Raw genomic sequence first — 24,623 nt, forward strand, 5'->3', positions numbered from 1 at the left:
ATTTATGGCTTATGGTGGCAGCTGCACTTGAGCAGAAAAGCTTCCTAGCTAATAAATGTTCCGTTCTCAGCATTGTCAGGTAATGTCACCTCCTCGAGGGAATGATTATCCTGCTGTGCATAGACAGCAACAGTCACAGGTCAGCAAGTCTGTTTTAAAATGAACGGAGATTATATGGGGTAAATGAGTATGCAACGTGCATGTGTGGCGGAGGGATGATATGGGATAAATGGATTATTGTCATTGAGAATGTATGCATTAATAAAACATTCATACAATAAAACATAAGTGCGTATGCTGTGGTTTGCTTAGTATTTTATATCATCGTTGTAGGAAAGGTCAGAAAACAGATTGGTGGGGACCTGTGGCCCCTATGGTTTTCTATCATAACAGAAGCAGTTTCAGAAATCATTAGCAGCTGTTGGCAGAAGTTCAAGTAGTTGAGATAAATTCATTGGGGAGCCATTTTCTTTTATATTGTGTAGCAGCTGATTACACTATGACTGACTCTATTCATAGCAGCCTAAAAGGACAGAGGAACAGCATCTCAGGTTTTCCGTATACACATTATTATTATTATTATTTTATTTTTTTTAAATCATCAGTTACGAAATTTTGAAGGGAATTCCTTGTGGAAGCTTTGCCCTGGTACCACTAATGTTAACAAAACATTGGTGAATGTACAAAAATAAGCTCATTTGAAGTGGGAAGAAAAGGGCATCACTCTTTCCATCATCCCCCCCCCCTTTCTCTCCTTTTCTCCTCCCTTTCCACCCCACCACCCCACCTCAAATAAACAGAAAGCAGAACCCTGGAACTTGTGAACTAGTGGACCTTTCGTAAGGGCTCCGTTCATGTTGTGTTTATTGTGAATGAAAGAATTGATGGAAAGCTGTGGAAAAGAAAATACCTAACATGGGCAAATCTATAAAATCTTCAATATTTATTTTCACTACCAAACACTAAATCAGTGCAGTTCATCCACCCTGGAAAATTCAGATGGAGTGTTAAAGGCCAGATATGTTTTTATAATGGGTTCAGACTCAAACCAAATTTATAGTGGAATTAGAGAGTCTACATCCTATCTTTAACTTAACAACTACACAAAAATGTCTTTCGCCTGATAAATTTAGTATATGCTAAAAGCTAAATGAAAAGCGAGGGTTGATAAGCAAAGGAAGCAGGATCTTTTAAATAGCTAATACAATTAGATGTTACATGGGTTGTCAAAATGCTCTGCCTTATCATATTTTATGCAATATATTCCAGACGTATATTCCAGGCGTTAGTAAAAGGAGCCGCTCAGTACAGCCGTCAAAAATACACGGAGTATCATTGATAGCACTACTAACGCCAAGTCCACACAATTGAAACAGCCGCGTTCACAAATTACCACAGTGTTCTAGCAGTCGCTCTTGACAAAGTACTGCCCTTGAAGAAGGAGCTTTGCTCCGAAACACCTCGGTGTCAGCGGCACAAGACTGACTACCTGAGCAAACATGAGATAAGTGGCGTTAAAGCCAGTGTTTCTGGCAATATATTTCAAGTTAAGGTTTGAAGAGCATGCAAACCCCGTGGACATTAACATAATTCAACCACCATTGAGGTACCTAATGATTAGAAGCCAGTGTAAGGCTCACAGACACGATAGCAGAACCTGGCAGGTTTGCATCGTATGAAGGTACACTCAATTCTCATCTATATATAACAGGTCTTTATTTATTATATATTCCAGACAAGCATATGCAGCGTACATACATACATTCAAAATGTTTGTTAACCCATTGGAGGTTGCAGGTTCTGAACCTTTTCTCCAATCTGAAAGGCTAACTTAATGCTTACAAGGCCAATTAATCCTAATTACAGAAACAGTGGAAATGGCCTGCAGTACAATATGCATGCTGAAATTTGTGGTCGCTAGTTCTTCACTGGTGACCAGAAATTCAAAGTTGGAAAGAGCCTCAGCACTGGGTGGTAATGTCAACATAGATGGCCACAGGAACTCTTTCTTTCAAATTTGCTGCTCTCATATCCTATTGGTTAGGAACACTGATGCTGGTAAGCAACAGGACACAGGAGGACGTGGGAACAGCAGCTTTCAGAGAGCTGCTTTCTGTCTTCTATCAATTATTTATTTCTTTGCTTTATATTCTGCCTTTCAGCCACTTCAAAGCCAATCACATTCAGGTACTGTAGGTATTTCCTTCCCACAGTCACACATGCTGAAATGCGAACACAAACTGCGCCATAAATACTTAAGCCCAAAAGGGAAACAGAAAAAGCACAAAGAGTTAGTGGGGAGTTTGGGGAAGGGAAGGAATTTGTGTGTGCATGAGAGAGAGAGAGAGTGAGCAAAGTGGGAGATGGTGGAAAGGTACAGAGCAGAGTAAGGGGGACAAATAAAGAATAAAGTGGGAAGGGTGAGATAGATAACAAAGGTGTCAAGGAGATGGAAAGCAAAGGAGGAGAGAAAGAGAATGAGGGAAGGAACATGAGACAGAGAGCAAATACAGAGAACTGAGGATTACAGTACAGAGATAGATGTTCAAAGACTTGCTGAGTGGGTAAGATAAATGGCTCATTTTAGATGATTATCTTTAGGAAGTATCTTTTCTGCTGATACTTACCGGAAAGGTTTTAATCTGAAAATGTTCCTAAATCTAGCTGGAAAAATTCTGACAGAATAGATTTAGTGTGGCTGGATCCCCCGGCATAATTTAGCCTCTTAGTGCTTAAAATCAGGCACTAACTGGCTAAACCATCTTTTAAAAAAGTTGACCTACTCCTTCCTCACTCTTTAAAATAGAAAAATGTCCCAGAGCTGCTCCTTTCTCTCCCTCTGCTTTGTAAAAGTGAAAAACACAGATACTTAAAGACATAAGAACATAAGGCTTGCCATACTGGGTTAGACCATGGTTCCATCAAGCCCAGTATCCTGTTTCCAACAGTGGCCAATCCATGTCGCAAGTTCCTGGCAGGATCCCAAGGGATAGATAGATTCCAAGCTGCTTATCCCAAGAATAAGCAGTGGATTTCTGCACCTCTACCTTAATGATTGTTAATGGACTTTTCCTCCAGGAACATGTTTAAACCTTTTTTAAACACAGCTATACTAGTGGCTGTTGCGCTGGAGGTGGACCCTTGGGCCGAGGTTGAGTTGACGCAACCCGTAGGTAAGGACCTACGGGTCCCCACCATCAGCAGACGGAGTGGACTGATAGAGGCCGCTGGAGCTTCACCTATACCAGCCCTTGTTCCCCGCGGGTTGAGCCTTTGGGTGCCGGGGCCGGCAGGACTTAGGTGGGCCTCTGTGTGTAGTCGAGGTAAGAGGCGTTTCAGCCCAGAGACAGCAGGTGAGAGATGGTACAGTCTTACTCTGGACAGGGTAGTGTCCTGGAAACTCGAGCACCAATGGAATGGAGGTAGACAGGGGGCGCTCGAGCAAGAGCAGGCCGAAGCCTGAGTAAACCATGTCCAGGGAGTAAGCCAGAGAGGCGTCGAAGAACAGGCTTGAGTCAGGGCTGGCAGCAATCCGAAGATAGTGGCAAGGAAGGCTGAGGTCTGATCATGGAGATAGTCAAGCGTAGTCAAGCAAAGCAGAGATCTGGGTCTGGAGATAGGCAATAGCGGAGTCAGGCGAAGCAGAGGTCTGGGTCTGGAGATAGGCAATAGCGTAGTCAGGCGAAGCAGAGGTCTGGGTCTGGAGATAGGTGATAACGTAGTCAGGTGAGGCAGAGGTCCGGGCTTGGAGAGCGTCAGTGGCAAAGTCAGGCAAAGCAGTGTCAAAATCCGTGTAGTCAATCCGAGGTATGAAGCATGGTAGGAGCAAGGAGACAGGAACCAGAAACAACGAGGGACAGGAATGCAGAGATGAGACGAATCTCTAGGAGGCAATGAGTACTCGACCAGCAAGGAGACCTGTTTCAAAGGCAACGCTAGGGAGCGGAGCCTGCACTTAAATACTGTAGCTGGGTTGACGTCATCATCCGGGGCCGCGGCTAAGTTCCAGCCGCAATCCCTACTTAAACATCCATGATGCGCGCGTGCCTAGGGAGGGGTGCGGCGCTGTGTAGCAGCGTCTCTCCGTGGGCCACGTGGAGAGGCCCGACGAGAAGTGATGACAGGTTCGGGTACGCCAGGGACTGCGGCAGGGCCAGAGGCACCAGGGGAGGCCCGAGGACGGAGCTGACGGTCCACCACCGCCAGCGAGGAGGAACCAGGAACTGGAGCCACTGTAGAAAGGTGAGGGGGCCATGTCGCGGGTCTGCCACGGACGGCACGCGTAACAGTAGCATTCACCATATCCTCTGGCAACAAATTCCAGAGCTTAATTATGCATTGAATAAAAAAATATTTTCTCTTATTAGTTTTAAATATATCACTAGTAACTTCATTTTGTGTGACCTAATCTTTGACTGAGTAAACAACTGATTACCCAATATGTATACCCCACAGAACAGGAGAGCTGGGGAGATATAATAGAGACATTCAAATACCTGAAAGTTATTAATGATGCATGAGAGGTAAGTCTTTTTCATTGGTAGAGATGTTCTAGAATAAGGGGGTCATGATATGAGTCTCCAAAGAAGTGTCCTTTTTTGGATAGGAGGGAGAGGCTGGGAATCCCAGCTGGCACTCTCCTTCATGAGGCAGCAGAGAGGGAGAGAGCCACTGCCATGAGCCAAAGTTTGGCAGCTGTAGGGAAGGGCAGGAAAAGAAGGAACCATATGGGAACATTATTTTCATTTTTATAGAGTGGAGGTTAAGAGAAAAAAAGGAACTGCCACCAAGTTGATAGGGGGGGGGGGGCGATTTTACAGAGGGGAGGAAGAAATGTGGATTGCCACTACACAGAAGTCCAGCAGCAAGAGGGAGGCTTTCCAGTCTTTTGCACTGAGTGCCACATGTATGATTATCTCCCAGCTGGCGAGAGGTATTATGTGTATGCTAAGTGCAAAGAGCTCCAAGCCCTCAGAAAACAAGTCAGATCTCAGGAGGCTAGAGTGGAAGACCTGGAGGAGCTAAGGGAGATGGAGAGGTGTATAGAGGAGACCTTCAGGGATATAGTAGAGAAATCCCATCTCCAATCTGGTAGCCCCTATGTTGCCTTGGAGGTGAAAGGTTAACTGGAAGGAGAGTATCAGCTTGATGAGGCAGGAAGCAATCCTATAGCTAGGACCTTCCCTCAAGACAATGTAGTATCCTCTCACACCGAGGATAGGTCTACAGGGGCATGTGCCCAGGAGGGAAGGGTTAGGATGACCGTTTTAGTGGGTGATTCAATTATTAGGAAGGTTGATAGCTGGGGTGGCTGGTGGAAGTGAGGATCATTTGGTTACTTGCTTGCCTGGTGCGAAGGTGACAGACCTCATGCATCACATACATAGGATTTTAGATAGTACTGGGGAGGAGCCGGCTGTCTTGGTACATGTGGATACCAATGACATAGGAAAGTGCAAGAGGGAGGTTCTGGAAGCCAAATTTAGGGTTTTAGGTAGAAAGCTGAAATCCAGAACCTCCATGGTAGCATTCTCAGAAATGCCCCACAGTCCACATGCAGGACCCCAGAGACAGGGAGAGCTCCAAAATCTCAATACGTGGATGAGACAATGGTGCATGGAAGAAGGTTTTAGATTTGTTAGGAACTGGGCTTCACTTTGGGTTAGGGGGGGCCTTTTCCAAAAGGATCGGCTTCACCTTAATCAGATTGGAACCAGGTTACTGGCACTAACCTTTAAAAAGGTGATATCACTGGTAGCACAGCTTTTAAACTAGATGATGGGGGAAAGCCAATAGTTGTCAGATGCATATGGTTCAGAATGATGTATCTTTGAAGGATACTAAGAGAACAGGGAAAATAGGGCATCCCAGTAGAGAGGTGATAATAAATGCCAATGGGGACTAGGTGCCTTTATATAAAGTGCAGAAAAGATTCCAAATTACCCCTATCATTTGAGGAGCAGGTTGTTAATACAAACAAGAAACATACTTTGAAATGTCTATATACAAATGCTAGAAGTCTAAAAAAATAAGATGGGAGAGTTAGAGTGTATAGCACTGGATGAAGAGGTAGATATAATTGGCATATCTGAGACCTGGTGGAAGGAGGATAACCAATGGGACACTGTGATACCAGGGTACAAATTATATTGAAACGATAGGATGGATCAAATTGGTGGAGGGGTGGCCCTATATGTTAAAGAGAGCGTTAAAGAGAGCATTGAATCAAACAGGATAAAAGTTCTCCAGGAAACAAAATGAAATGTTGAATCTTTATGGATAGAAATTCTAGGTGAAAAAGGAATTAAATAGTATTGGGAATGTATTAAGGTCCACTTGGCCAGAATGAACTAACAGACAATGAAATGTTAAAAGAAAGTTATTACTGTAACTGCGTTTAAAAAAGGTTTAGACAAGTTCCTGAAGCCTAAGGGGCGTGCCCCTTGTAGACTTTCTGGAAATCCACCCCGCCATTTCCTTTTTTTGTTGCTAATAGGGAATAAAAAAAAAGGGAGTATTCAAGGCCATCCGGTTCAACTATGACCCTCTTCTTTGTCCTCTCAGCTGATGATTGACACATTTTATTCTCTAGGTATGTTGTAGACTCATCTCAGATAGAACCACATTGGCCTTATCCAGCATGCTCACCGATCTGATTTCCCCTCCACAGAAAAAGACAAACAAAAGGGAAATAGCCAGAGGTATTTTATGTTCTCCTTGTGTAAAATATTAAGAACATCTTTAAATTCCTACCTCTGATTTATAGTTGAAGGAGATAAGTCCTGAAAGATATCAATCCTACGGTCCCTCGTCATGATGTGTCCCACTCATCTGGCTTTCTGTAAGATCTTCTCTTTGATAGAGAATTTATGAAAACACAGTATGATGTCACGGGGGACATTTCCTCTTGGTTGGCCCAGAAAACAATGTGCTCTATCCAAATCAATTGGTGAAAGCTCTCCAGCATCTTCATCTTGATCCAGGATTTGAGTGCAGATACTAGTCACTATCTGTGTGCAGTCTCTGTATGCTGGTCCCTCCGGTACTCCACAAAAGAGGAGAGTTCCCCTATGGGATCTATTTTCAAGATCCTCCACATGGCCAAGCATTTCATTGTTAATTTTCTATGGACGAGCTATCTCAGATTTACATGCCACCAAAGCCTCATTATGCGTATCCAGTCATGCTTCAATTTCCTCCGTTCGGACTCCTAAATCAGTTACTTCCCTCCTCAGGTTAGAAACAATGACCAAAATATCTTTTTTAATACTCACCATTTCCTGACATCACTCTTATGCCCATAGATGAAATTCCTCTTTAATAAGCACCTCAAGGATCTGGCTTATCGGAGCTTCATTTCATGGGCCTACAGCGCCTTCCAACTCTGACTCCTCTGAACTACTGCCATCTTTTTCCAGCTCCTACATCTCTGCCGCCACATTTGAAAAAGAATATCGGCGGAGGTCAACTGTTCTCTTTCTCACTGACATCATGCAAAAGCATGGCTGATGTACCTTCAGTGGGTTTACTTTGCAGTGATTATCACTAATTTAAAGCGAGGATCTGAATGGATTACACAGGAGCCTTGAGTTCAGGCAGCCAACTGCTACAATGAGGTCACTTCCTCCTAAAGAAACATTTTTAACAGGTAAATAATAGACTTTAACAGTATCAAGAATAGTTTCCTTGGATACCCTGAGGAAGTCTAAATAGAACTTCCTCAGCATTTCCAAAGGAGAAATCACAGAACAATGAGAAGAATTTAGAAATCTGAGATTGCACCATTTTAGAAAATTACTCATATTTTCCAATTTACGATTAACAGACTGAGAATCCTTAAGATTAGCAACTTGAAATTATTGAAATTTAGAACAATTAGTGTCCATTTCCTTTAATTTCTCTGACCTAATCATTTCTGTGAATGATCCAACAAAGTGGAGGAAAAGTTTTGAATAGTGGAAGTCATTGAGTCAAATTTAGAAGAAACTGACTGATCCAGTTTGGAAATAGTAGTCCATAAGGTTTCCAGTGTTATAATAACTGGCTTCTGAGTTGGAAAATTCAATCCCATTTGATGACATGGGGATCTCACAACAGAGCAGTTCCCAGAGACAGGGAGCTCTCCACCCTTAGAAAGAAGTGGGGTTGAAACACTAGCACCATCATTCTCACTGAAAGTTCCTCTGTAAAACAAAGTAGAAGCCAGAGGTGGTAAAGGCCCAGCAAAGCTCAGGGAGAGTAAAGAGTCATATTGAATGGAGTTGAGAAGACCTAGGTCTCTGAAGTCCAACTTACCTAGTGAATAAAATGTGTCAATTGTCAGCTGAGAGGAGAAAGAAGAGGGTCATAGTTGAACTAGATGGGCTTGAATACTCCTTTTCTTGGTGGTCATGAGTTTGTGGACCAATTTTAGGAAGATATTCAAGGATGCTTACAATTTATTGATAATGGGGAAGTGTCCTGTGTTATTTTGTGGGATTGTTTGAAAACAGTAGTTAGGAGAAATGTCATCTCACATGCTTCTTATGTTAAACATAAGAAAGAGAAGAATCACTTAAACATTCTCAGGTGGATAGCTCAGTTAGAGGTAAGGCATAAAACAGCTCCAGATTCAAATGTACCTGAGAGGCTCATGTCTCTTAGATCAGATCTCAACAAGTTGGATCTGAACATATATCCCATCAAATGAACCTGGTGAAATAAGAGTATTATGAATTTGGCAACATAGCTAGCAGGCTTTTGGCTAGGCAGCTGAAGTAGAGAATGACACAAAATCATATTTTAAAGATTAAAGAGCAACAGGGGAATGTACTTAGTGGTAGATGTTAATACGCGTGCACGCATGTTATAAAATTGTGTGGCCATCCGCACATGCGCGCCGGATTTTATAATCTGCGCGCGCATGTGCATACAGTGCGCACAAGTGGGATGAGCTTTTACAAACTCAGCACGGCAATGCAATCCGAGCTTCCCCATTTCCCTCCCAGTCCGCTCCAATTAAGGAGCGGACTGGGAGGGAACTTCCTTAACCCCCTGCCTAACCTTCTTTCCCTTACCCTCTCCTCCCCATCCCCTAAAACTAACCTACCTGGCTGGAATTTTTTTATTTTATTACTTGCTGCTCCTCCGGAGCAGAAGTAATTTACGTGCGCTTCTCCGGGACAGTGGCTAATGGCCACTGTCCCGCCCCTCCCCTCCCCCTTTTCAGGGCCTGGCACATATTCGTGTACCAGGTTTTATGTGCATGGCCGGGCCCATTTGAAAATTCGCCCAGCACGCGTAAGTCCCGGCCACATGCGTAAACCCTGGGATTTACGCATGCAGGGGTTTTAAAAATCTACCTTTAAGTGAACATCAAAAAATTAATGATCGATTTTCCCAATTTTATAAAAAACTTTATGTAAATGATAATTCTATTACTGAGGAGCAGATTGTGGAGTATTTGCATTCTATTCCATTACCATTGCTGATGGAAGAAGGCCAGGAATCTTTGAATATGAAATCACAGTGTTCGAAGTTGAACAAGTGATAAAAGAACTTAAAGGAGGGAAGGTTAATATGTTAATAAGTTTAATTCCTTATTAGGGGAAGGGCATTTATTTCCAGATTCTACTTGTGCAGGAATAACATTTCTTGCCAAACCGAGATGGTCTGTTACATTATGTGACTCCTACCATCCTATCTTGTTAATGAATATTGAGTTAAAGATTCTAGCAAAAGTTTGGTGATATGCCTGGGGAGAATGGCACCTTTATTGATTCACTCAGATCAAACTGGTTTCATGCCCGGGAGGTTGGCCTCCGATAATGTGAGAAAAGTATTAAATCTGATATGGTGGGCCAAACATACTCATAATCCATCAGTCCTCTTGGCGGTAGATGCTGAGAAGGTATTTGACATGGTTCATTGGCCCTATTTATTTTGGATGTTAGAAAAAATGGGGATGGGGGACTTTTTTGGCTTGGATTTTGAAAATATACGAGAATCCTGAGGCTTGTATTATAATCAATGGGGAATATTCTCATAGTTTTCCAGTGGGTAGAGGTACTAGGCAAGGGTGCCCCCTGTCTCCTTTGCTGTTGACTTATCGCTGAAATCTGGTGCTTAGGATTAGGAAATCTGAGGCAATACAAGGATTTCTAATAGGACAGGAGGTATACAAATTACCACTCTTTTCTGATGACATTATGTTCACATTGTCGGACCCAAATCCAACACTGAGGGGATTAATGCACGAGATGGGTAATTTTAGTGTGGTATCTGGTTTCAAAATGAAAGCAGATAAATCTGAACTCGCTCATGAAGACTCTAGAAAAAATGAAACATCTTTTTCCTTTTCGATTGGCAAAGGAGGGTGTAAAGTATTTAGGAGACCAGATTGGGTCCTTGGCTGATCAGTTATTTAAGAAGAATTAGTTACCTTTAGAGCGGGCTATCACACATAACCTTAAATGTTGGGACAGACTTCATATATCTTGGTTACGAAGGATTGTGATGGTTAAAATGAATTTACTACCTCACTTTAGCTTCCTTTTTCAAACTCTTCCTATCCCAATTCCAGTAGTGATGATCCATCAATGGCAGAGGAATTTATTTAGATTTATTTGGAACCAAAGGCCGAGGAATCAAGGGGGCCTAGGAGTTCCAAATTTACTAAGGTATTATATAGCTTCCCAGTTATGTATGGTACTTGACTGGCATAGATAAGTAAAAACTAAGAGATGGGTTAAGCTGGAGAAATTTCTTGGGGAAGATGTTCATATCCCTGATCATTTTATGGACATCCCCAAAAGCGAGACCATCTCTCATGGGGATTTCTCCTTTTTCCAAGTTGACTTTTGAGCTATGGGATAAATGGAAACACCTTATAGTGGGGAATAAGGGTTATATTTTGAAATCTTCATTTCACTATATGAAAGATTTTTCTCCTGAATCTGACTCTAGAGCTCTCCATAACTGGCAGGAGATGGGTATCAGCAGACTGGAGCAGTTGTGGGACGGTAGAGGGATTATCTCTTTTTCAGAGTTACAGCAGACTCCCATTTCAGCTAGACATTTTTCCATATTTACAGGTGTCTTATTTTATGCAGGGCAAAGATATTATGAGGGATTTACTTAAGGGGGAAATGATTTTCAAGGGTTTCTGTGAATGGTCGGACAGGGCTACTGGTGGTATTTCTAAATTATACAGGATACTGAAAGGGGAGTTTACGAAGAAATCTGCTCATTTACTGACTTGGGAAAAAGATTTGAATGTGCAGCTAGAGAATGAGGAATGGGAGGAATGTTTCTCATATGTGGGCAAGGGGTCAGTATCATCATTAAATATGGAAAATGGATACAAGGTTTTATTTAGATGGCATTTAACTCCTGTGCTTATCCATAGAATATATCCCTTGGTGACTGAGCTTTGCTGGAGACAATGTGGGGATATAGCTTCTTATTTTCATATTTGGTGGGACTGTCCTATTGTTACTATATATTGGGATATGATTTTAGAAGTAATTCGGAAAGGAACAGGTTTCAAAATTCCCAAAGATCCGAAGTTTTTGTTAAGTTTGGGGGATGAGAAGGAAGACTTTCATTTTAGGTTACTGATCGGTCAAATTCTAATTGCAACTAAGTGTGAAGTGGCTAAATGTTGGCATCTGTATTGATAGCTAGCGAAGGATAAATATACTCTCGTATTGAGAGAATTCATCTTATGCAAAGGTCGACTGCCCTTAGGCGTGATAATGTTAGGAAATATGAAAAACTATCAGCACCATGGGTGATATGGAGAAAAGCTGTTTACTATGGCATGTTATATAATCCTATCTGGCATATGTGAGTTGCTATTTATTCTATCTTAATCTGTGTCACCTTATTTTTCTTATCTTTCTCTTATCTTTCTCTTATATTATTTCTTGGCTGTGTTTTTATAGGAGTCTCTTATGAATCTTAGAATTTTCTTATGTGGGTATGTGGGAGGGGGCAGGGAAGGACGTTGGTATGGAATCTTACGTGATCTTAACATCGAGAAGACTGTTAAATTTCTATAGAATGCTGGCAGACATGTATTTGTATTAGAACGTATTGTTGTATTGGCATATGGATGTTATACGTCTCTGTCTTAGCAATTGTTCTTGTGATTTACCCCTGAGTGATAGTTCTCCTATGAGAGATGATTTTTTTTCCATTGGCATACAAGCTGAATTCATATAGAAGTCAACTGAAGAGTAGCATGCTGTCTTTATTAATAATAATAATAATAATAATAATAATAATAATAATAGTTTAGCATTCATGAATACAGTTCTGTTCTGGAACGTGTATATGATTAAAATTACCTTTCCCAGAAGAGCTTATAATTTAAAGCCTGATTTACTAAGCTTTTTTTCTTATAGACACAGCATGGGAAAAAAGCCTTAGTAACTCAGGCCCTAAGTTTGAGCCCATGGCAGGTTAAATAACTTGCTCAAAGTAATATAGTAGGTGGCAGATGAGGATATTCTAGGTTCACATTTCTGGTCAATACATTACACTGTTGATCAACATTCTATTACTGATAAAGTGCTTCCTTTTTTTTCCTGTTTATTTCTCTTACTACAGATCCTTATGCAATCGTTTCATTTCTCCATCAAAGCCAAAAGACAGTGGTGATTAAGGGCACCTTGAATCCTACATGGGACCAGACACTCATATTCTATGAAATTGAGATTTTTGGTGATCCCAAGATCATTGCTGAAATCCCTCCAGACATAGTAGTTGAAATCTATGATCATGACACCTACGTAAGTTGTGCCTGTGCTCATATTAATTTGTTGTATGGGTTTTTGGTTTTCACTGAAAAAAAAAATGGTTTTGGTAAGATGTAACCTATGAGTCTAGATGATGATCTGTGGAAAGTTTCATCTGATTGGCAATTCTTTTGTGATATTATATTCCGTTTATAAAGATCACGAAGACTATGAAGTTATCCAAATAATTATCAGCATTAAAAATTTAAATTAAGATGTTGTTCACTTCTTTCACATGTTAACCTTTAGAGGTACTTGAATCACTGGTCTCATGCAGGGGATCCGCTGGATAAAATGGTGCCCTGAGCAAGAGTTGTTTTTGGTGCCCCCTTCCCTTTCAACCATGTTTGCTAATAGACTCTTAGATTGACTCCAAAGAGCAGTATGGCACCCCTCTCCCCCTGGCTTGGCATACTTCATGGTCAATCTGCTTGCCTACTCCTTGTGATGGCCCTGGCCTTATGATCTCAAAATATGCTCAAGGTAACAGCTAACCACAGCATGTTCTGTCATGCCTTAATGCTGTGTTATAAGATGGAAAGGGGGCATCTTTGTTGGTCCAGCTGCTAATGTGGCTTGAAAAAATAAATTTTTAAAGATTTCATTTTATAAAACAAATCATGGAAACTACCACTAACGTAATTACACGTATGTTTAAAGCAATTCTAATTCTAGAAAAGTATTTGTCTGTAGTGGGTGCCCCCTCTGTCATGACATGCAGCAACCAGAACTTAAGCTGGGGCCAGTGAGCACTGTTACTGCACTATCATCAGCTGTAGAAATGGCCCAACCTATCTTAAAGCTGCTGTGCTGTGGCTGTCCTAGAATCTCAGACCCAGGTGCTCTGGAATTCAGGTGTTCTCTACTCTGTGCTTTGCCACCAAGCTACCAGCAGAATCCGGGAGTTTTTCAGCTTCTAGGAATCCTGGCTCCTGGCTACACTTTTGCCCCTTCTGCGAAGCCAGTCTGTAGCAGCTTGGCGCATTGTATAGCCAAGTGTCCGGTCAGATCGGGAAACCTCTGAGCCTCCCGCTGCACCCTAGGCTTCCTGACTTCGGCTCCCCAACTGACCTTTCAAAATGGCTACAGAAGTGAAAGCAGATGTCAGTCGCAGTTATTTTTTGGAAAAGATAAGTACAGATTCAAGGACATTCATGCCAATGTATTTTTGATGTTATGAGATTATTTAAGACATATGTTCATTGCAACGTGGTGAGTTAAAAGAGTTTTTCCCCATGATGGCAACTTAAATGGCTGAGCTTCACAAGAAACTAAAATATAATTTTTATTCTGTGGGGGTGCTGTCTGAGGTTTTTCCCTTTCACACTGCTAAAAGTTTAGTCTTGAACTGAAGAACTTAAAGGTGAATTTTAAAAGCCCGCTGCTTGCCAAAACTGGGAGATATATGCAGAAGTCTGGCTGGAGTGCGCCACATGGGTTTTAAAAAGCGTGCAAATCCACGTGTATCTCATGGTATGCACACAAAACCTTTTTTTTTTTCCAAAAAAGGGGCGGGGCATGGGCATTCCTGGATTTTCGAATGGAACCAGCGTGTAAGTATTTACGCACACCAGGGCGCTCCGGGGTCTCCTTCCGACTAACTTTACTTCTGCTATGGATGTCGTGTAAGTTATGAAACAATAAAAAATAGACTAGTCGGTGAGGTTTTAGCGGTTGGGACTAACAAGGGAGGCTATTTAACTAAGGTGGTTAGAAAGTCCTATCCTTTACCTGGGCGAACTGGGAATGAACTGGGGAAATGCAATTGCGTCAGCGTGCATATCTACCAAAATTCCCCCACTTATGCAGTAGAGGCGACATTTGCGCGCATCTATATAAAATTGTGTGCACGTGTATGCGCGTACACCCTATTTTATACCACACATTCACATACGCGCGTATATTATAAATGGCTGCGTTCATTGGCGCGAGCCAGCATATGCACATACATGTGCGCCTGCACGGCTGTTTAAAAGTTACCATCCCCATGTACAAATATTATAAAATGATACATATGAAATGAAAAACTAGATATAAAGGATAATAAAAAAAAAAGATTGAAAAAAAATGTTAAAAAACAAAAATTAGGTATAAACTCACTGAGCTAAGGAACCAAACTCTCTCTCCATCACATGGCATTTGTACAGCAAACAACCTTTACTTATCATATACCCATATGCTTTTTCCTTATTTATTTATTTATCTATTTATTTATTTAAAGTTTTTGTATACCGACATTCGTTAAGAAAACATCACCTCGGTTTCCATGGAACAAGAAAGTAGCCAACAGGGCTTTACAATGAAACTGATATTAGAACAGGGGGAGTGGGGGAGGAGGAGGGGCGAGGGGAGGGGGGGCCGGAGGGAGGTAACCAGGGTCTTTGCTGTACAATCAGTAAACGCAAAACATAATTAAGTACAAAAATATAGAATATATACACTAATAATACAATTTATTTATTTATTAATACAGATACAATAAATTGAGACAGTGAAACTGAGGGTTATACATTCACTACCTTTATTTCAGGGTGCGGATGAGTTCATGGGTCGTTGTATCTGTAAGCCAAGCTTGGAGCGTTCCCCCAGGTTATCCTGGTATCCTGTCATTAGGGGGAACAAAAATGCAGGAGAGCTACTTGCTGCCTTTGAGCTTATTAAAAGAGAGAAGGTAAGTAAATGAATACTACGCAAGTGACAAATATTTTACCAGAGCCAGTTTGCTAAGACCCTGCGACAGAGACATCAGGGCACAACGTGGGCAGGGCAGGCCGAAATGCTGATGGGCCGTGGGAGGATAAAAAAAAAAGGGGGAGTGAAGGTAGGCGGGCAGGATGGGAAGGCCCGGGGCGGGCTGGGGCAGGAGGTGAGCTGTGGGTGGAGCGGTCTTACAGAAGCTAAAGGGGCCCTTTTACTCCTTCCGGACTGAGCAGTACGAGCTCCCACTCAGCCCTCCCTACTTTAGCTGGGGGTATTCGCCGCGTAGGGCGTGGTGACCAGCAAGTGAATGGGGCCCCCTCCCAACCCACTCTCTTAGCTTAAGGCCGAAGGGCAGCTGCCCAAAGGACGGGAGGGCGGGCAAATAACACGTGGCAAGCAGTGCACCTCCAGTTTACTTGGGGGGGGTTTTGCTAGTCAGTGGCTCCCTGGGACTTCAACTGCGAATGGGAGAGAAGAAAAGGTGGGCAGGGCATAAGCAGCATTCAACTGGGATACTGTGCTTATTACAGTATGGTTCCCAGACATCTGCAAACCCCCCCCTTTCACTGAAATAGCTTCTGTGGCCAAGTAGAAAGTTGTCAATTGCTTGTTGACTAATTTGCTGGGGCTCTGTCGCCAGGGGCATTTTGTACCATGTTAAAGATATGCAAATTCAGGTTTATGGAATGTATTGGTGTTAAGATGCATTCTTGTGTTGGTTATGTTTGTTCATGTTAATGTACTATGCTGCGGCCATATGTCCATCAAAGGCTTTCAAATCTTACCTGTCCGTAGTGCCTTATTTCTAGGGGTATGCAGGTTGGATAAGGGAAGGGGATGAGGAGGATGGCATTGGAAGGGCATAATATCCCTGCACATGTTGAGCTTTATGGCTGCAGTTTATACTATAGTAAGATGGAAAGCAGCTCTTATTTTGTAGTAGCCATGAATAGATTTTCAATAAACAATAACAGAATAAATTATTTTAAGCTACCTGTTGTACTGTCAAAATGTTATAACCACATAACTTACTGATATTTGTTTTTATGCATTATTTAGATACTAGCCGTTAAGCCCGTAACAACGGGCTACATTCAAAAAACATTTTTGGTCCATTTCCTCCCCCCCCCCTCATTCTCCTCCCTCCCTCATTCTCCTCCCTCCCACCTCCCCCCTCTAGTCTCCCTCTCCCTCCCCCTCCCCTCAGTCACTCCCCCCCCCTCAGTCACTCCCTCCTCCCCCTCCCCTCAGTCACTCCCTCCTCCCCTCAGTCACTCCCCTTCTGGATAGCACAAATGGAAGATCTTCGGGGAGGTCCCTCACACGCGCACGCGCGCGTGCCGCTAATGCGCCTTGCCGCCGCTGCCACTACTGGTCCTTGCCGCCGCTCCTCTCCGCCACTGCTCCTGGTCCTTGCCGCCGCTCCTCGCCGCCACCGCTCCTTGTCCTTGCCGCCGCTCCTCGCCGCCGCTCCTGGTCCTTGCCGCCGCTCCTCCCAGCGCCATTTTTGTTGTGGGCAAGCTCTGGCCGACGTGTTCGCTCGCGCATGCGCGGTAGAGTTGCTCTCTACTGTGCATTTGCGGCACGTCGGTCCGGGCTCCCTTATCTAGTAGATATTCATACTTTCAGTGTCCTCAGTTATAATATGGCATTTCAGTTTGTGTGGAGTGCAGTTTGGTGGAACTGTTTTTTTTGTTTTAAACTATGATCTCTAAATACAATAAACCTATGTTCCTGTCAATACCCAGATCAGTCCAGACAAGTGCGTTTTGCCTCTCTACCAGCAGATGGAGTTCAGAGAAACAAAACTTTGAGGCACTGCTACATAACAGAGTGTGCCACCTGCAGTCCCTCAGTATTTCGCTGACTCCAGCAGATGATAGAGGTGAAACCCTGCAGCCTGAGATTAAGAAAGAGAAAGAGAGAAATTGAAGAAGGCGAATTTCAGAGGAAACCCCCTGAGATGTTAGGCTCCTTGGTGGACTATCCCTTAGATTGAGTTGGGCGTCTGGGGGATTCGGAACCCCTGGCTTGTGCTCACCTGCATTGTGCCAGGGGCCCTGAAAGCCAGGGAACTGGTTCCCTCAGGGCCTCCGAGGCCTCTGTCTGCTAGGTCCCGGAATCAGGGAAGTACTCCTGTGTGTGTTTTTTGCCTTTGCACCTGTGAGTTTAAAGTTAAAAAAAAAAAGAAAGGAGCAGAAAGGCAAACAGCTGATTACTTAGGGGCAGAAGGTACGGCCATGAGGCAGCGAGGGTTGCAGGCCTTGGCAGACAGAAGGTAATTAATGTGCCGGTCCGCATGTGTCCCGGGGGTCTCAGGGGGAGCGGCATTAGTGGCCAGGCCTGTAGTGGAGGTGGCACGGCAACGGTTGGTGCAGCCGTGTTTGTTTTCCTGCGCGTCTCTGGGGGTCGTGCTGAGGCCGGAGAGCAGCGGTCTTTTCTGCTGGAGCCCTGCTGATTTTTCCGCACTGCGGGAAATGCCGCAGCATGTTTAAGAAAAAAAAAAAAGGCGCACGCCATAGCGGCAATTAAGGCCAGCAGTGTTTGCAGGCCATGGGGCGGCAATCAGTGCAGGAGCATGTGATATGATGCCCAAACTGTGCAGAGAAGTGCGCCACACGGGTGGGCTGGAGTCTACACGCTTGAATTCTCACTCCCTCTGTCCTGGTTGCAGTTCGGAAGAGGAGGGTTCCTCAACGAGGGCGCACAGGGGGAAGTGGATTTCCTGCCCTTCGGGGGGACGTCAAAGTCTGCAGCCGAGGGGTCTGGGGTCCCCACAAGGCAGCTGGATACGTAGAGGGCTGCGGGCAGGAGTCCTTTTTAACTGGGGAACCCAGAGATTCCCCTCCCCTGTTTTCTCCTGAGCTTCAGTGGGACTCTGATGAAGCCTGATGGAGCCAGGGTCATCTGTCCCTAGCCTGGAGCAGGGGACAGATGGCTCTGAGGGATTTTCGCCAACATTTATCCTCTTGATGCATAAAGCCTTCCTGGCAAGGAAGGGGGTGAGAGTCGGGGTTCCCCTATCCGTGCCGAAAAAGCCTAAGAGGGCTACAGGTGGGTCCGGGGACCTACTGCATTATCTGGGTCTGCGTCAGGCAGAGTCAGAGGTGGACCCCAGGGATGGGGGGACTCCATGGATAATCCGCAGGATGTCCCTTTGGACCTCCAGGGGATGGTTCCAGATGCTGACGTGACTGGCACCTGGTGAGGTTTCTCAGTCACAGAAGAGAGGTCAGTTTGGTGGGCCTGGATGCTCTAGTGTGCCCTTGGCTGTCAGGGATACTGCTGTATGTGTTTTCTCCTTGGTCTCTGTTCGGTCAAATTCTGAGATGTACAGAGGCACATCCCGGTTCCATGGTGTTGGTACCACCCAAGTGGCTGCCGTGTCTGTGGTTTGCAGATCTGGTGCATCTGGCAGTGGTCGGATCCCTTCGGCTGGCTCATCTACCAAAGTTGCTGCATCGGGGGCCCATATTTTTGGATCGAGAAGATCACTTTTGTCTCACAGCTTGACTTTTGAGAGATGACAGCCTCACCTTGAAAGTTATTCAGAGCAGGTTATTTCCACATTTCTCCAGGCTCGTCGACCTAACACTTTGGCATATATTCAGATCTGGAGAGCATTTGAATCTTGGTGACTTCGGAGACAGGCGCATCCCTGTCAATGATGGTTTCTCTCATCTTGGAATTTGTGCAACAGGGCTTCTCTAAGGGTCTCACCTATAGTTCCATTCACATTCAGGTGCCAGCTTTGAACTCTCTTGGGGCAAATGGCGAGGGAGGTTCTTGGCCTCGCGTCCCGGACGTGATTGGTTTCTTAAAAGAGGTCAAGCATTTTCGACTTACGGTCCAGAAGTTATGCCCAGTTTGGAGCTTTAATTTGGTCTAGCGAGTTTTGTGTGGGGCTATGTTTAAGCCTTTGAGGAGAGCGACGCTGAAGGCTTTGCCTCTGAAGGCAGTGTTCCTGGTGGCCTTCTGTTCAGCCAAAAAGGTTTCGGAGTTACAGGCTCTGTCTTGCAAGAATCTCTTTCTGCGGATGTCCCATTACGGGTTTCCTTATTTATTTTTATTTATTTAAAATTCCTTATATTCCGCTGCGTCCAGAGATCAGTTCAGGGTGGATTACAATAAATACATTCATAAAATAGTACAATCTAGACATTTGCGTTCTATGCCATACAACACACATTAATAAAATAAAAAATAAAAACTTTTCCTTGCCGATGGTCCCCTCCTTTTGGTCTAAGGTGGTATCCTCTTTTCATGTTAATTAATCGGTAGATCTTCCAGCTTTTCCAGAGTGGTCTAAGGATTCCTCTAGGGGCAGGGAGCTTCATCTTTTGGATATGAGGAGAACTCTGTTGCGTTATCTGGAGCTGTTGAATAGTTCCGGCACTCTGATCACCTTTTTGTCCTGTATGGGAGCAAGAAGAAGGGACAGAGGGCGTCTAAGGCTACCATTTCCTGTTGGTTGAAAGCAGCTATTTGCACGGTTATATTTGTAAGGGCCATCAAGTTCCAGCGGGGCTGAAGGCGCACTCTACAAGATCACTAGCCACTTCCTGGGCAGAATGTCAGTTGCTGTCGCCTCAGGAGATTTGTAGGGCTGTGGTGTGGTCCTTGTTGCATACTTTCACTAGACATTACCGCATGGATGTGAGGGCGCAGGAAGAAGCGTTCTTTGGTGAGAGTGCTCTGCCTGTGGGTCTTTTGGGTTCCCGCCCAGTGTAGGGGTGCTTTGGTACATCTCACTTGTCTGCACTGATCTGGGTATGTTTAGGAAAGGAAAATTCGTTCTTACCTGCTAATTTTCATTGCTGTAATACCACAGATCAGTCCAGAGACCCATCCCATCACTGCTGAAAGACTATGGGGCAGATTTTAAAAGGGTTACGCGCGTAACCCTTAAACCCCCCCCCCCCCCCCCCGCGCGCGCCGAGCCTATTTTGCATAGGCTCGGTGGCGCGCGCAAGCCCCGGGACACGAGTATGCCTTGGGGCTTGCAAAAAGGGGCGGGGAATGGGCTGTCTGGGGCAGGGTGTGGCGTGGTCTGAGCCTCCAGGCACAGCGGCTGCTGTGCCTGGGATCGCGGGCCGGCTGTCGGCCGGCATAACTTCTTCAACAAAGGTAAGGGGGGTTCTAGGTAGGGCTGAGGGGTGGGTTAGGTAGGGGAAGGGAGGGAACAGAGGCAGGCTGCGCGGCTTGGCGCACACAAGTTGCACAATTGTGCACCCCCTTGCGCGCGCTGACCCCGCGCGCATGTTATAAAATCGGGCGTAGATTTGTTCGCGCCGGGTTGTGCGAACAAATCTGCGCCCGCGCGCAAGTTTTAAAATCTGTCCCAATGTTTTTTGACAACTGGTGGTTCAAGTTATTTTGCCTTTTGGGGTATTTGAGTAGTTGTTGATCATGGTTTGGGTTTTTCAGATTTAGTTTTTGGGAGTTTCCAACCCTATAGTTTTTTCTGTTAGCCTGAGAAAGGGGTTTTGGGGTTACATCTTGGCTTGGGTGCAGGTCAATACTCTCTGTTATGTAGCAGTGCTTCAAAGTTTTGTTTCTCTGACTTATCTACTGGTAGGGAGGTAAAATCCACTTGTCTGTCCTGATCTGTGGTATTACAGGAACGAAAATTAGCAGGTAAGAACCAGTTTTCCTTTATACTTTTAGTTTTATCTTGACCATGATCCTGCAATTTACCAATAAGAGCAAGATCTTATCCTTCATCCCTCATGTGTGCAGGAAAAGGAAGACCTAGAACTATTTTAAAATAGTTAAATAAGTAATCTTGTGAAGATACATAGGCTGCTATCTGAGAAGCTTCTTGACTGAGTCAAAATCACTATTGGGCAGGTGATATTTTCAAGAATAGCAAATAAGAAGTGTTTTCTTCTCTCAGACAAATTGATATTGATATGGATTCTTGGGGCAGCAACACTGGGCCATACAAAAGAGTCTGACCTGTCAAACATGGCATTGCAAAACGTGTATGCTAAGCATCTTTCTACTGTTTATCCAAGCAAATAATATTGGAGATGCAACTGGAAATAATCCTGTAGTACTTAATATTTTGGGGTTAGCTGTATAACCAGTTGTACACTCACTAGTGTTTTTATGATGTGATTGTGACACTTTTGCAAATATATCATTCAGTCAAGGTATTAGAAACCATCCAGGGATTTCATTTCCCTAAGAGGATACAACATTCCAACAAAGGGTAGCGGCTTACATTGCTGAACTTTACTGGCCAGCAGAGAGGTGGGCAAATTATGGCCCGTGGGCCAAAACTGGCCAAAGGGACTGTTTGATCCAGCCCACTCATCATGTAAAATTATTTAATTTACTAAATAGATTTCCTATTACTCATCCTTTGCATTTAATGCCAGGAAGTAGTGTCTGTCCATTTTCTGCCCTTGATTTAACCATTCTGGGGAAGATCTATACTGGAGCATGTTGTGAAGTTTACTTGAAAATATATAGACTCAGTACTACTGAGTGGCACCTACCCATTTCTGTTTATGCTGTTTCAAATTCTAAATGAAAATGTCTAAACGATTGCACGTCCTCAGTTTCAATCTCATCACTTTCAGATGTGTTATCTCATAGAACAGAGGATGGCATGGTTATAGAGAATTCATTAAAGAGCTCTTTGAGCAGAGGAGTGACACTATAATATTCTGGTGAAAACGGAGGTGGCAGTTGTTTAAATTTTAAGGGAGTAAAGATGTGGCTAGGACTGATTCTGCTTGGATTGGAAGTATATGGAGGATACATTGCATCCTTTTCTACGCTTTCTTTAAAATCATTTTATATATCTTGAGTAAGACTGTACCTTAGCGTTCTCAAAAGGGTTTTAACCATGCTAGAATGTGATTTCTGAAAGACCAGAGACCTAGAAAAACCAAGCACAAAATAGCAAAATGTTAGACCCTTTCTCCCAATTGGCAGTCAATGAAGAAGTTTCTTGTTTATGTGTTTTGAAAGGTAAAGTAAAGTTAAAATTTTAGTTTGGGTAAACCAACGAGTGCACTATGTCCTCTTTATTTTGCAGCTTGGATATTTCCCTACTACTGTGTTACTTAGCTAGTTATATGTTATGAATCCTGGTCCTAGTTTGGAAATTGAGCGCATACAGTTCTATGTCTTTGATCTTCTCAGTGGTTAGCAACCAATACAGACTACTGCAGTAAATACAATTATGACATCAATTTCCTTTAAGGCACCCGTACAGTTGTTTTGTTTTTTTACTAGTTGATTGTTTTACTTACATAATATTCTTTTATTTTTATTTTTGTCTTCCACAGCCTGCCATCCACCATATTCCTGGCTTAGAGGTATGGTCTTATTTACAAACATTGCAGAGCAGAACTAATCTTACTGAGACAATATTCTGAGCAATTTGCTCTGATTATTTTTATTCTTTAATGTTAAATATTTAGGGCTTATGGCAAGCAAATGCAACTCAGATGCTGATTCTGTGTGGGAAATATGTGGCATCCTCAATTTTAAGCTTTAGGCTATAAGATCTCATATTGCACTTTTACACAATTACACAGTTGGCTATGTTGAAAGAAGACGAGAGATCCATCAAGTCCTACCTTCTTTTGATTGCTTAACAGTTTTCATATGGCAATCTATGGAAATGTGAAAAAACCACTGTGTATGTGTAATCAGTTCTACAATAGTAAAAAAAAAAAAAAATCCTTCTTGACCTCAAAATGTTTAAATAACAGAAAGCAAAAAGGTAGAAGATGATGGTAGATAAAACCCATATGACCCATCCAATGTGCCCTTGAAGGTATTTTAATATTTCTATCATATTTTCCCTTTCCCTTCTTACCTCAAGGGTAGTAATTCCCAGTCCTCTCCTGGAAGCACACCTATCTGGTTGGGTTTTCAGGATATCCACAATGAAGTTGCAGGAGATAGATTTGTATAAACCGGGTCTCCAATGTATGCTTTTATTTATTTATTTATGCAGATCTATCTCCTGCAACTTCATTGTGGATATCCTGAAAACCCGACTGGTTGGGTGAGCGTCCAGGAGAGGGACAGGAAACACTGCGATTGACTAATTTAGCCAGTATATTCAGCACCTAACTTTAGAATGCTCAATAGCATGTCTACCTTATCCAGCTAACTTAACCAAATAAGTCTGAATAAGTTAACCCGATAAGTAGCCATGTCCAGATGCCCTGTCCCACCCACCAGTTAGATGGATAACTATTTAACTGGATAAATAGTTATCTGGCTAAGTAGCTGCTGCTGAATGTGGACACATATTCAAATGGTGCCATTTAGCCAGCTAAGTCAAACTTATACCAGCTAAGGGTCGCTGAGTATCAGGCCCTAGATCTTTAAAACCCCAGACCATTTTAGTAGCTGATTCTATCTGGTTTATGTTCTTTTGAAGGTGTGAGTTTATAAACAGTACTCCAGATGAGTCTCAGATTTATACAGAAGTAATATCACCAGCCTTTTCCCATTTCCTGTTTCTCTCCATTTTCACCCAAGCATTCTTTTGGCTTTTGCTGTCACCTTATCTACCTGTTTGGCCAGCTTAAGATCATCAGATCTGATCATCCCTAGATCCTGCTGCTGTTGTGTGCACAGAAGAGCTTCATCCCCATACTGTATCACTCCACTGGGCTTTTACAATCCAAATTCATGACCTTACATCTTTTAGCATTAAATCTTAGCTGCCAAACTTTAGACCACTCCTCCAGCTTCAGTCAGTCCTTTCTCATGTTTTCCACACTTTCCTAAGTGTCTTCCCTGTTGCAGATTTTATTTATTATTGGCATCAGCTGGGTTTATAAAAGGATTGGATAAGTTCAGGTAGAGAGTTCAGGTAGAGAGTCAGGTAGAGTTCAGGTAGAGAGTTCAGGTAGAGAGTCCATCAAGAGAGTTCAGGTAGAGAGTCCATCAAGCTAGGTTGAGAGAACATTGCACAAATCTCATCTTTGGATGAGTTTCCTCACTCCGATGGTCATCAAATCTTCACAAGAGTGCACTGTTTTGTTTGTACATCACACTCTGAATGTCAAAGTGGCCCCTAACCCCTACACTCCTACCTAAACCTCACCTCAAGTAACTAGGTGGGCCTCATATAGAGGTATAAATACCTACCTAGTATGAGGTCTCTCT

General features: G+C 43.4%; 1 protein-coding gene across 4 annotated transcripts in view; it reads left to right on the forward strand.

Moving 5' to 3' along the window:
- Positions 1 to 24,623, forward strand: part of DYSF (dysferlin) — a 731,032-nt gene that overhangs the window by 485,631 nt on the left and 220,778 nt on the right. For all 4 annotated transcript variants that reach the window (XM_029594483.1, XM_029594497.1, XM_029594488.1 and 1 more), the window contains exons 32-34: positions 12,592 to 12,773; positions 15,310 to 15,450; positions 22,781 to 22,810. In XM_029594483.1, the coding sequence (XP_029450343.1) occupies positions 12,592 to 12,773; positions 15,310 to 15,450; positions 22,781 to 22,810 (353 nt within the window). The remainder of the gene's footprint in view (positions 1 to 12,591; positions 12,774 to 15,309; positions 15,451 to 22,780; positions 22,811 to 24,623) is intronic.

Source organism: Rhinatrema bivittatum, chromosome 1 (genome assembly GCF_901001135.1).
Source record: "Rhinatrema bivittatum chromosome 1, aRhiBiv1.1, whole genome shotgun sequence".
NCBI lineage: Eukaryota > Metazoa > Chordata > Amphibia > Gymnophiona > Rhinatrematidae > Rhinatrema > Rhinatrema bivittatum.